Source organism: Leptodactylus fuscus, chromosome 3 (assembly GCF_031893055.1).
Source record: "Leptodactylus fuscus isolate aLepFus1 chromosome 3, aLepFus1.hap2, whole genome shotgun sequence".
In the NCBI taxonomy this organism is placed as follows: Eukaryota; Metazoa; Chordata; class Amphibia; order Anura; family Leptodactylidae; genus Leptodactylus; species Leptodactylus fuscus.
Window position 1 is genome coordinate 130,384,971 of NC_134267.1, and position 12,592 is coordinate 130,397,562.

The 12,592-nt window shown below is 39.6% G+C and overlaps 1 protein-coding gene across 1 annotated transcript in view; it reads left to right on the forward strand.

Annotated features, from left to right (window-relative positions):
* The window catches only part of B3GAT2 (beta-1,3-glucuronyltransferase 2), a 142,333-nt gene that overhangs the window by 95,738 nt on the left and 34,003 nt on the right, over positions 1–12,592 (forward strand). Inside the window, exon 2 of the mRNA XM_075268362.1 lies at positions 7,304–7,448. Within this exon, the coding sequence (XP_075124463.1) occupies positions 7,304–7,448 (145 nt within the window). The remainder of the gene's footprint in view (positions 1–7,303; positions 7,449–12,592) is intronic.

Sequence of the window (12,592 nt, forward strand, 5' to 3'; positions counted from 1 at the left end):
ATTAGTTAAGAGAATATAGCAGAATTTCAGTAAATAATTTTCCTCGTGCTTTTTCTCCACACGTTATCATTATTATAGCATTACATATCAGTGTAAAATCTTGGTTGGCATGGAGACCAAATGACAAAATACTGAAAACATATTTTTGTTCCACTCTCTGTAAAGTAGCTCATGTATGATGAATATCAATAGAGTTGTCAATACTAAGGCATACTAAAGGAAGTGCTACTTGTTCTTAATATTAAATGTATTGGCCATGTGTAAAGGTCTCTGTGATATGAAATACACTTATTGACAAACAAAAATAACACACCAAGAATGAATTGTTGGATGAAATGTAATGTAATAATTATAAATATATGAATACAATATTATAGGAAATGGATTATTGGGGGGAAACTGTACAATTAAAAGGAGGCTCTAGTATTCTGTTGAGCTCTTTCTTGCTTGGATACTAGAGATGAGCGAACAGCGTTCAATCGAGTACATGTTCGATCGGATATCAGGCTGTTCGAGATGTTTGATTCCAGTCGAACACCAGGTGGCAAACTCACTAAATTCGATTCGCCTCCCACCTTCCCTGGTGCTTTTTTTTGCACAAATAACTGCGCTGGGGAGATGGGACAAGAAGTATGACAACGGAGGCATAAAAAACTATCGGAAAAAGTAATTGGCTGGCTAAATCGGGTGACCTCCAATTTATACGAACAGTGGATTTAATATCCGGTTCATATGAGACTGTGAACTATGTGACTGTGAGACAGAGATAGATGTACAGGCAGGGTTAGCTAGGGATTACCTTTATTTAGGTGGGAATGTTACTCACCCAGCTCTTTGGGGCTCTATCTGGTCGGGATCCCTGTCAGCTTGCGATATGCGCGAGCTGACTTTTTCCCATAGGAATGCATTGACCGGCATTGATTGGCCGAATGCCATACAGAGTACAGCATTCGGCCAATCAACGCTGGTTCTGCCGGAGGCTCGTCTGTGAGGAGGCAGAGTCTAAGATCGGACCAGAATGGAGACTGCTGTGGACCGATCTTAGACTCCGTCTCCTCCGGCAGAACCAGCGTTGATTGGCCGAATGTTGTACACTGTATGGCATTCAGCCAATCAACGCTGGTCAATGCATTCCTATGCCGAGATGTAGCAGTGCTGGCTGTGCGCTCAGCTCGGCTACACCGAAAATTCAGCCAAACTGAGCACACGGCCAACACTACTGCACCAGAAAACCTTGCTGCACGCTCAGCTCTGCTGTATAAGAGATGCGCATACAATTTCCGTGTGGTATCCTGTGGCACATTTGCCCAAAGATGTAGATTGCTTACAGTAATAGGTTGCTGAAGCTTTTGTATCAGCTGATCCCATAAATGAGCGACAATAAATCTGGTGACCGGTCAGGTCAAATTTGCAATCTTGCTAAGACATTACTAAAAAACACATCAAAAACCGCTAGTGTTTTTTTAAAGTGAAGTTTCCAAGCCCATGCAGTGGGTGGGAGTAAAAAACAACAGTATCAAAAACACATCAATAACTGTTTTTTGGGGGGAAGGGGGGGGGGTTCTGGAGATTGTGAGCCCCACATAGGGCTCACAATGTACATTTTTTTTCCTATCAGTATGTCTTTGGAATATGGGATGGAAATACATGCAAACATGGGGGGAACATACAAACTCCTTGCAGATGTTTTTTTTGCCCTTGGCAGGAGTTGAGCCTAGGACTCCGGTGCTGCAAGGCTGCAGTGCAACCACTGAGCCACCGTGTGCCCCCCCCCCCAAAAAAAAAAAAAGATACATCAATAACTGTGACCAAAACACACACGTAAAAACAAAAAAAAAAATGCAGCACAGTTTTTCTAATTCCTGAAGCAGATTATTTCAGCCTGCATAATAAAACTCAGTGTGAATGTACCCTTAGTAGCCCTTGTATCACTATTAGGGGTGGCAGACTGTGTTACAGAATGGTTCTCCAGATCATCACCCCAGCGGTTGAGGCAGTGTGTTGCTCAACAGGAAAAGCAGAACTGAAATGATCATACTCAAACATGATGATTGTTGGATCCCAAAGAAAACCTGAATTTAGTGGAAAAGATTATGTAGTTCCTATCCATGACAGTTCAGGGTTCTTGTTCATGACACCTCTGCAAACGAAGATTATGGTGGCTGGCCGTCAATTGCATTGCACTTAATGGGCACTGTGACACCAAACTTCCTTCTGGTAAACACCTGGAACATCTAACTATATTCCTATTTCTCTCCTAAATGTAGATATAAAGTTGTTTTCTTCTATCCTTGTGTCGCAAACGAACAGATTCCTGCCATCCCTAGCTCACTCTGACCAAGTATGTTTTATTCCAGGAAGACAGACCTCTGATAATGTCCAAAAGTTGTGTAACATCATTCAATGGGCCAATAGCCACCATAAGCCCATTTCCCTTCTAGCCCTTGATATTGAAAAGGCCTTTGATAGCTTATCTTGGACATACCTGACCCACGTTCTGAAATTCATGGGCATAACTGGTCACTTTCCAGAGAGCGCTTTAAGCTCTACTGTGACCCTCACACATACCTGAAGCTTCCTACTGATTCCCCTATTCCCATGCAAATTTGCTGTAGCACCTGCCAGAGCTGTTCTCTATCTCCCACTGTATTGGGCTGGCTATTGAGCCCGTGACGATTGCAATCCACTCTGACCCTTATATTCAGGGTGTGCAGATTGGAGGCAATGTCAATATGCTATTAACCATCACTAACCCCTTGGTTTCTCCCCCTAATTTAATTAATACACTCTCTCAGTTCACCAGATGATCAAGCTTTAAACGTAAAGGGATATTCCCACGTCGCATACTCACCAGTCTTCGTTGCTGTAAATTCTTCTGTCTTCCGACTTTGTTGCGTCATTGGTGGGTGGGGTTACATATGCAAAGCCAGCGGCGAGATGCCGCTGGCCTTGCGTTGCACGCTCATAGACCAGTCTAGCCTTCACAATGCGAATACAGACCCGGCATCCGCCTCTCTCTATTACAGCGGATGCTGGGTCTGTATTGGTGGCCCCTTCCCCCCAAAGGGTAAACTACCCCCCCCCTTCCAGGCTCGCTCCCGTGCACTTAGCCCCTCCTCCCTCCCCCCTGAGAGCAGACTGATAAGTCAAGGGATGTGTAAAAAAAAAAAATTAATAAAGTAAGATAGTGGACAAACAAAGCAGTTTTGCTGAAGCAATGTATTTAGGAAAAGAATTACATTCACATCAACAAACAGTATAGATAGGATCCTTGTGATAGGACAACCCCTTTAATATGTCTGTCAGAAATCATGCATTGTAATGTCCGCTCTGCCACTGATCTCCCTGAACTTTGGCTTTCAGACCAGAGATAAATACCTTCTGTATTTCGGCGTTAACCTCTCTAATTCCCTAGATGCCCATTTTACATGGAATTATGGAATATTAATACCTAAGCTTCTGAACGACTTAGATGCCTGGCACTCACCCATACTTTCTTAGATAGGATGTATCCATTCGGCCATTCGGTTAAACTGTTTACCCTACTGCATATTCTGTATCTTTTCTGCACCCTACCACTCCAGTATACTCTACATCCCTGCTTGCTCTGCAAACTCAGTTTTATAATGTAATCTGGGCACATAAGAAGCAGCATATACGACACTGTGTTATGTATTTTCATAAGAGACTGGGTGGACTCTTGTTTCCTCACCTCTATAGATATTATATAGCCTCCCAACTATCTCAACCGCTGCTCAAGTGACTGATTACATGTTGCAGTTATGGAGGACGGTCCGCTTCCAATATGGGTTACACGGTCCAATCTCACTTTTTATATCAATACTCAACAATCCCCTTTTTTCCTCCTCGCCCAGTTTCCCTATCTTAATGACTTTTTCTGGGATTGGCAGATCTTCACAAACACTGCTTAACTAGTACTTTTTCCCTGCACACTTTAGAGGCTTTTCAGACTGCACAGATATTCCTCTTCTTACATTCCCTCATACCACTCAATCCTGAGGTTGCTCCCTATAACTTCCAAAGACTAGGTTTGTTCAGGGCAGATAAAAGAGGTTCCCTCTCCTTTATATATGGTTTGCTTAACTCCCCACCACCTGACGTCAAGCTTGGGAGCGAAACCTGGATAAAACCCTTACCCCTGCCCAATGCGTTGACTGCTGTACATGGATTACCAAAGGCCGTTGGCAGGTCACCCTTATAGAGTCCTCCATAAAAGTACATCATAGGACTTATTTGGTCCCCCATCACCTCCATAACTTCTTCCCTACTATCTCGCCCCATTGTTTTAGAACAGTGGTTCTTAACCTTGTTTGAGGTACCGAACCCACCAGTTTTATATGCACATTCACCGAACCCTTCTTTAGTGATAAATAAAATATGATTTATTTCCAAATTCAAGACATAGGTATATGGTTTTTACTGGTACACAAAATGAACCGTGCATATGGCCTAAGGTTCGATCGAACCCTGGTTAAGAACCACTGTTTCAGAGGCAGTAATGTCTTGGGTACTACACTCCATGTGTGGTGGTCCTGCCCTCATGCCTGATGCTATTGGCTGGCTATCCATCCAATTCAGCAATGGCTTTTTGGACAATCATTTCTTTTTCAGGCCCCCTTATTTCTCTTTAATCTTAAGCCCCCTAATTTGAAATTCTCCCAATTTAAGTTGCTCCAATATATTTTATTGGCAGCCCAAACTCATATAGCCTCCAATTGGAGTAAGCATCCTCTAATAGACCTGTAAAAATTTAGCAATACACTGTGGTAGAGACCCAGTAATGTTGCCGAAAGTTACAGACAAGCCATGGCTGGCAGGCATTAGGAGAAGTTGTGACGGTCATACTGGACTTTAGTTACAGGACCCATGAGTGCTTTGAACAGTATCAAGATGATGTAACATCAGTCACATTCATTCACAGTTATAATAATTTTCCTATTTGTACAATATTTAGATGTATTAATGTGTATCGTTTAGCTTGTTTAGTAGCATCTTCTAATACCAGCTGGTATAAGTGATGCTGCCTTTGGGCTCAACATAATGAAAAGATGTGTAAAGCTACATAACAACATAAGCAAGTGAACTGTTATATGGTTGTATGTATAGTATTTACTTGCCCCTATATTGATTGCTTTTAATCGATCTATCTCTCAACATTTTTCTCTGAAGCCAAACACATAAGTGTATGTTCCAAAGAGGCCATCACTCTTAAATCTTCCTGGAAATTTTATCAGCGAAAGATGAAAAAACACTCCAAAATGTGTTTTATGCTTGAAAGTCTGAAAGGGTTTGACAAATGGGAAGTACACATCTCATATCCCTCTGCTTTCATGTCAGCTTTCACATTTAGGGCTGAGAGGTTTTGATTCCTAAAGCATTTCTGCATGATGAAAAGGATTTTTCATTTCGTATTATTGTTAATATTGGGAAAATAGACAGCCAACATTTAGCGTGGGACAAAAGTGTTATCCACTTACCGAGTTTAATACTACAGTGTATAGATACACAATAATTAAAATAGAGTTCTTATGTAAGTGTATGATGGGTTGATCCAATAAAGGATGAGACGCCTTATTTTACAAGCCCCACTGGTACATGAAATTCCATAAGGTGGATATGGTTATATTTCTGCAGTTTAGTTTTGCATCAATAACCAAATACATTTATAGAAGAGGGACACTGACCTTAGACTATAGGAAACCTAATTTCCATATTCCTATATGTCCTAAATGTAGCACAGATGGGACATAAGAAGTAACACATTAGGGGTGGGAGTTTTGAACCACAGAGCACCATCCTGCCAAAGACTGAGCCTACTGAAACCAAGAGGTACAAGCAATAGTGTAAAACAAATGAGTTTGGATCATACCAGATGACTGCTTTACATATTTGATCATGAGGAACCTGAGCATACTCGCCCCATGATGTGGCTGCAGATCTGGTAGAGGGAGCCTTGAGAGCAGGGGAATCCAGACCCTCATTGTATAGCAATCTTGAATGATTTTTCAAATCCACCTAGCCAAAGGAACTCTCCTGACATTGAAGAGTTGAAGCTTATTCTCATCCTCTGACTGAGGGTTTGCACAAAGGACTAGCAAGAAAATCTTTTGTTCAGTCATAAACGTAGATGGGACTATAGGGAGAAAACCTGACATGGTTCTAAGAAACAGGAAGTCTGAGATATCCCTGAAGTAAGGAAATTTAATGGAGTCATTAAGAAGAAGAGGTCTTAGAACTAAGCAAACATTCCAGGAAAGTCATGGAGGATGCATTGTAGGTCTACTGGCATAAAAGGACCGGAGTCTACTTGTAGATCATAGATTAAATAACACCATGTAATGTCAATCAGTTGCTTGTAAGGCCAGTATGATATTGTCACGTATTAAAAGGGGTATGGACTCACAGGACAGGGAGCTAATCTCGATGGACATATGTCTTTTTTCAATCATGATAACTATGCAACTATTTAACCCACAAGAGTATGTGCAAGTCACCATAGTCATATCCAAATAATATGGTTGCAGGTTCCTGATAGCAAGACTACTTTTTTGGGGAACACGGACCTCAACTCATAAACTCAACTCATACATATTCAGGAATATCCAACAGAGAAATAAAACATGCCTACCCATTGTCTCTGGAGTTTTTTAAGGGATCTCAACCTGCTAATTGTTGTTATTATTTATTTGTCTCTGGTTTGTCCATTAGGGTTGACGATAAACTTAACCTATCTGTGCTACTTAGGACATATAGGAAACACTATTTATATTATAAAGTCCATAGACATGTTGTAAATTATCTTTTTGCTTGCCTGTGAATGGAGTTTGCATGGTGCTCATAATATTAGGGTGCTATAAAGTCAAAGGTTATATCAATACTTACCATAGTACTGTAAAAAGAAGACAGCGGAAGTTCAGTTATATACAATCTTCTGGGAATATAGTGATTGTATAAATAAATACATATATGCGGTCCTCTTGTCTGTCGCAGGCTCTTACATTACAGTACATATGTAATATTTGGTCATGGTATGAATAGCATACATGCACCACTAGCACAGTACACAATAAAGTTACATGACTGTGCACATGACCATTATGAACAAGATATCCAAGTCTATCTCATTTGAGTAGTGGGTAAATAGTCGAGAGATTGGAAAGTCTTTCCACTGTCAAATACTGATTATAAAGCAAAGTATAATTCACCATTGACCATTCACATCATTTTTTCACAATAAAACGTTCTTGTATATTCATATCATATTCATATTTATTCTTAACAGATGCGCACAACTCAAAAAGTCTCAGTTTGGCCAGTGGGCCTTGTTGGTGGGCGACGGTATGAACGTCCAGTTGTAGAAAATGGAAAGGTTGTGGGTTGGTACACAGGATGGAGAGCAGACAGACCTTTTGCCATTGACATGGCAGGTAAGTTACATTTTGTAAAGTGTATGAACTGTAGTGTATGCATCTACACGAACCCCTTGAAATCAACAAGAAGTAATCACTAATATCTCAGTACAACAACATTATACAGATAAGAACTTAATTTGAATCTCTACATATTATATGAATTACAATAAAGTAATTAAAGGGGTTATCCATCTTCCAAATATTATTTGCAAATACATCCACAGTAGTGATAAACACTGTATGTTCCCTTCTTCACCCTTTGCTTGGCTTTATTTCCCTTGCTACTCCTTGTATCACTGTTATTTACATGCAGTGAATCTTTGGAAAAACTACATACCCCATGCTACTTCATTTTCTTGCTCTCACCCTCGGTGTACCCCTCCTTTTTCCACTCTCCGCTGGAATTAAATAACAAGATATACATGCATTGCCTGTATGTAAACTCCCTCCCTGGGGTTTGTGTTGTGTCAGATTTCTTCTTCAGTCCTTGCAGAACTGCATATCTTACCAGGTAATAAATAACTCCCACATCCAAGGTCATATGAGTGACTTCAAGCAGCAAGCAGGTCACGTACTGATGTGACATTTCAATTGCTGACTGAACTGCTCACAGGGAAGGGCTAGTGAGCTTGTAAATGTAACATCCGGGGTCAATGATCTAAAAATAAATCAGATAAATGGTGCTGAATGTAAACAGGATATAGGAACGTTTGTATTGATGCATCCTGTAATTTGTCCCATATTCTCAACAATAAACCGGATGACCCTTTAAAGCAAATCTAAGAAGCAACAAATATAATGCAAATGCTGTTAGAAGAGGCTTCACTAATAAATGTTTTCAGTTGATAGAAGGGGAACACTAACTGCAATAGTCTGTTTTATTCTATATCTATTAGAGATAAATAAGAAAATAAATGTGATTATATAAAAAAAAAAATAAGAAATTGAAGCTATTAAAGTAAGGACTTTTTAGAAATTTAGAAGACAAAAGTAATATATAATAAAAGGTAGAAACAAAAATGTAAAAGTACACAAATGGCTGAAATTTTTAAAGATTTATAAGAGATATGTACCAGTTATTATGCTGTTTGTATTGAGTTCTAAGTATGAAACCTATATAAACCTGGACACTAGCAAGAACAATCCATAGGTTCTGTGTGCAATAGTGCCACTAAAATACCAACAATTACACAGAAAACAGTATCATAACATTTCATGTTTTGTTTTTTTGTTGTTTTTTTTAAATCGCAAGTCATTAAAATATATATCACAAATAAGGTAGGAAGAGTCAATGTGAGAATATACTGGGTGTGATCTTTGGGTGTACATAACACAGATCGTAACGGTGCTAACCTCTCAGGTTCAATGTCAAATAGCTACTTGACTATGTTAGCTGCATCCATGTAAATGCAAGAATCTATAAAAGAGTACAAGGTGGAATTGCACATGACACTCATCAGTTTAGTCCATTGTGTAAATATCATCGTTTTATTCTCTTTTTTAATTATCATTTAGATTTAGTCCAAGCAAATTATCATTTAACTGCATGTGCTGTCATATGAATACAATGCAGGAAATGTATGCCATTTATGTTTAATGTACAAGTCGCAGATCCACAGGCAGGTGATTTACCCAGTGGGCCACTGTCAGTAAATGTAATGTGGTCAGGACACCCTTGTGGTCTTGGCTGATTGTACTGCGTTCACTGGGAAAACACAACAGCCATCATTTCAAAGGGCAGTTTACTCTATGCAGATTGTTTGCCACGCAGCTATACCATCATGTAGTATTGTAGCCCCTACACTGGCTATAGAAGGCTACACACCTTTATGCTGCTCTTTAGAACTAATGCTGTGAGACAAGTGATTTGACAATAAAACACTTTACATATCCCCTCTATGTGAGATGAATAGGAGCCTTGATGAAAGAAAATACAATGAATTTAAAAAATATGTGGTCCGCTGTACATTACATATTAGGTAATATAGTAATAAAAATTATGAGTAAAGTGGTAGTACTATATATATACATATATGGATGGATATATATATATATATATATATATATATTATATTAGATAGATAGATAGGAGATAGATAGATACGCATACTCACCACTCCCTATCCATAAGGCTGTAGGCTCACGTGGTGTAAAGGTTTTATAGTCCCTGCAAAGTGGATTGCAGTTGCTGGAATCCCATCCACACACAGCAGAAACAATACAATTTCCATAACCATTGCCGTTTTGGAAATTGCAGCACATCAATTATGCCTATGGAAACGCCAGCAGTTTCCCTATAGCTATAAGTAAAGCCGTGAAAATCTCTGTATACTTTCTATGAAAAATGCTGAGGGAAAAACCACAATGCATTTCCGCCATAGTTTTTCCGACAGCGCTTTTTCACTGCGGCATGTTACGTGGGGTTTTAGCCTTAAAAGGTTTTTCCCCCAACTGTACACCTTATTGTGGCAAGTATATGAGCATTAAATGAGAATATATGCTCATGGATGACATTTTCATGTTTCATTTGGGTGACAGCAGGTGTCATAGACATCCCATATGGATTGACCGTTTTGATTATTTTCTCAATACATACAGTAAATACAGTACAGATCAAAAGTTTGGACACACCTTCTCATTCAAAGAGTTTTCTGGATTTTGATGACTATGAAAATTGTAGATTCACACTGAAGGCATCAAAACTATGAATTAACACATGTGGAATTATATACTTAACAAAAAAGTGTGAAACAACTGAAAATATGTCTTATATTCTTATATTCTAGGTTCTTCAAAGTAGCCACCTTTTGCTTTGATTACTGCTTTGCACACTCTTGGCATTCGCTTGATGAGCTTCAAGAAGTAGTCACCGGAAATGGTCTTCCAACAGTCTTGAAGGAGTTCCCAGAGATGCTTAGCACTTGTTGGCCCTTTTACCTTCACTCTGCAGTCCAGCTCACCCCAAACCATCTCGATTGGGTTCAGGTCTGGTGACTGTAGAGGCCAGGTCATCTGGCGTAGCACCCCACCACTCTCCTTCGTGGTCAAATAGCCCTTACACAGCCTGGAGATGTGTTTGGGTTCATTGTCCTATTGAAAAATAAATGATGGTCCAACTAAATGCAAACTGGATGGAATAGCATGCCACTGCAAGATGCTGTGGTAGCCATGCTGGTTCAGTATGCCTTCAATTTTGAATAAATCCCCAACAGTGTCACCAGAAAAGCAACCCCACACCATCACACCTCCTCCTCCATGCTTCACGGTGAGAACCAGGCATGTAGAGTCCATCCGTTTACCTTTTCTGCGTCGCACAAAGACACGGTGGTTGGAACCAAAGATCTCAAATTTGGACTCATCAGACCAAAGCACAGATTTCCACTGGTCTAATGTCCATTCCTTGTGTTCTTTAGCCCAAACAAGTCTCTTCTGCTTGTTGCCTGTCCTTAGCAGTGGTTTTCTAGCAGCTATTTTACCCTGAAGGCCTGCTGCACAAAGTCTCCTCTTAACAGTTGCTGTAGAGATGTGTCTGCTGCTAGAACTGTGTGTGGCATTGACCTGGTCTCTAATCTGAGCTGCTGTTAACCTGCGATTTCTGAGGCTGGTGACTCGAATTGACTCATCCTCTGCAGCAGAGGTAACTCTTGGTCTTCCTTTCCTGGGGCAGTCCTCATGTGAGCCAGTTTCTTTGTAACGCTTGATGGTTTTTGCAACTTCACTTGGGGACAATTTCAAAGTTTTCCACATTTTTCGGACTGACTGACCTTCAATCCTTAAAGTAATGATGGCCACTCGTTTTTCTTTACTTAGCTGCTTTCTTCTTGCCATAATACAAATTCTAACAGTCTATTCAGTAGGACTATCAGCTGTGTATCCATCTGACTTCTGCACAACACAACTGATGGTCCCAACCCTACTTATAAGGCTAGAAATCCCATTTATTAAACCTGACAGGGCACACCTGTGAAGTGAAAACCATTTCCGGTGACTACCTCTTGAAGCTCATCAAGAGAATGCCAAGAGTGTGCAAAGCAGGAATCAAAGCAAAAGGTGGCTACTTCGAAGAACCTATAATTTAGGACATATTTTCAGTTGTTTCACACTTTTTTGTTAAGTATATAATTCCACATATACCTTAAGGGTGAATCTACAATTTTCATAGTCATGAAAATCCAGAAAACTCTTTGAATGAGAAGGTGTGTCCAAACTTTTGGTCTGTAATGTATATTACAGACTTTTTGGATACCTGTTTGTATCATTTATGAATACCTATTTTATTCATGTTCATTAACCCTTTCCCAACGTCCGCCATATTAGTAAGGTGGATGTCAGGCCTTTAAATATGGTGGCTGCTCAATAGCTGAGTGGACAAATAGCTGCTGGGTCTCCACTGTATTTTGCAGCAGAGTCCCAGTAGCAACACCATTTAACAGTACCACCAGGGATCATGTGCTTTAACCTTGTTACTGCCTTGGATTGCTGACCCATCATGGCAATCTGTTACTACAACCCCCAGGAGCCTATCAAAGGCTATTGGCTTGTTTTCTATATATTTCTATTATAGGCTATTAGTATTGCAGTATGTTGAATTCATTATCATCCCCTCTTCCCTCCGGGGGTTTAAGATTGCCTAGTGGGTCTAAATATAAAAGTTAATAAAAATTAAAAGTTCAAATCCCCCCCTTTCTCTATATCAGATATAAGAATAAATAAATAATGTAAAAGGCATGCATTTTATGTATCCCTGTGTCTACACATTCATATAAATATGAATAAAAAGGGATTAAAACATCAGACATTCTCCAAAATGATTTTAAAAATGACGCCTTATGCAGCTCTGTATACGGGAATATTAAAAAAAAATGTTTGTTTCAGAATATGGGGACTCAAATTTTTTTTTTTTTTTTAAGTTTTGAATATTTTTAGGATAATAAACATAGCAAAAACTATATCAATTTGGTATATCCATAATTGTGTCAACCAGCAGAATTGGGCTAATGTCATTTTGGCTGCAAAATGTATACCACAGGTGCAAAATACTGCCGAACATCCACTCACATGGCTCCAATCTATATATATATAGCTTCTGTTCATTATTCATTACTTGTAGTGTACCACACTGACTAACAGCACACAAGTGCACCCATACTATTAGGTCA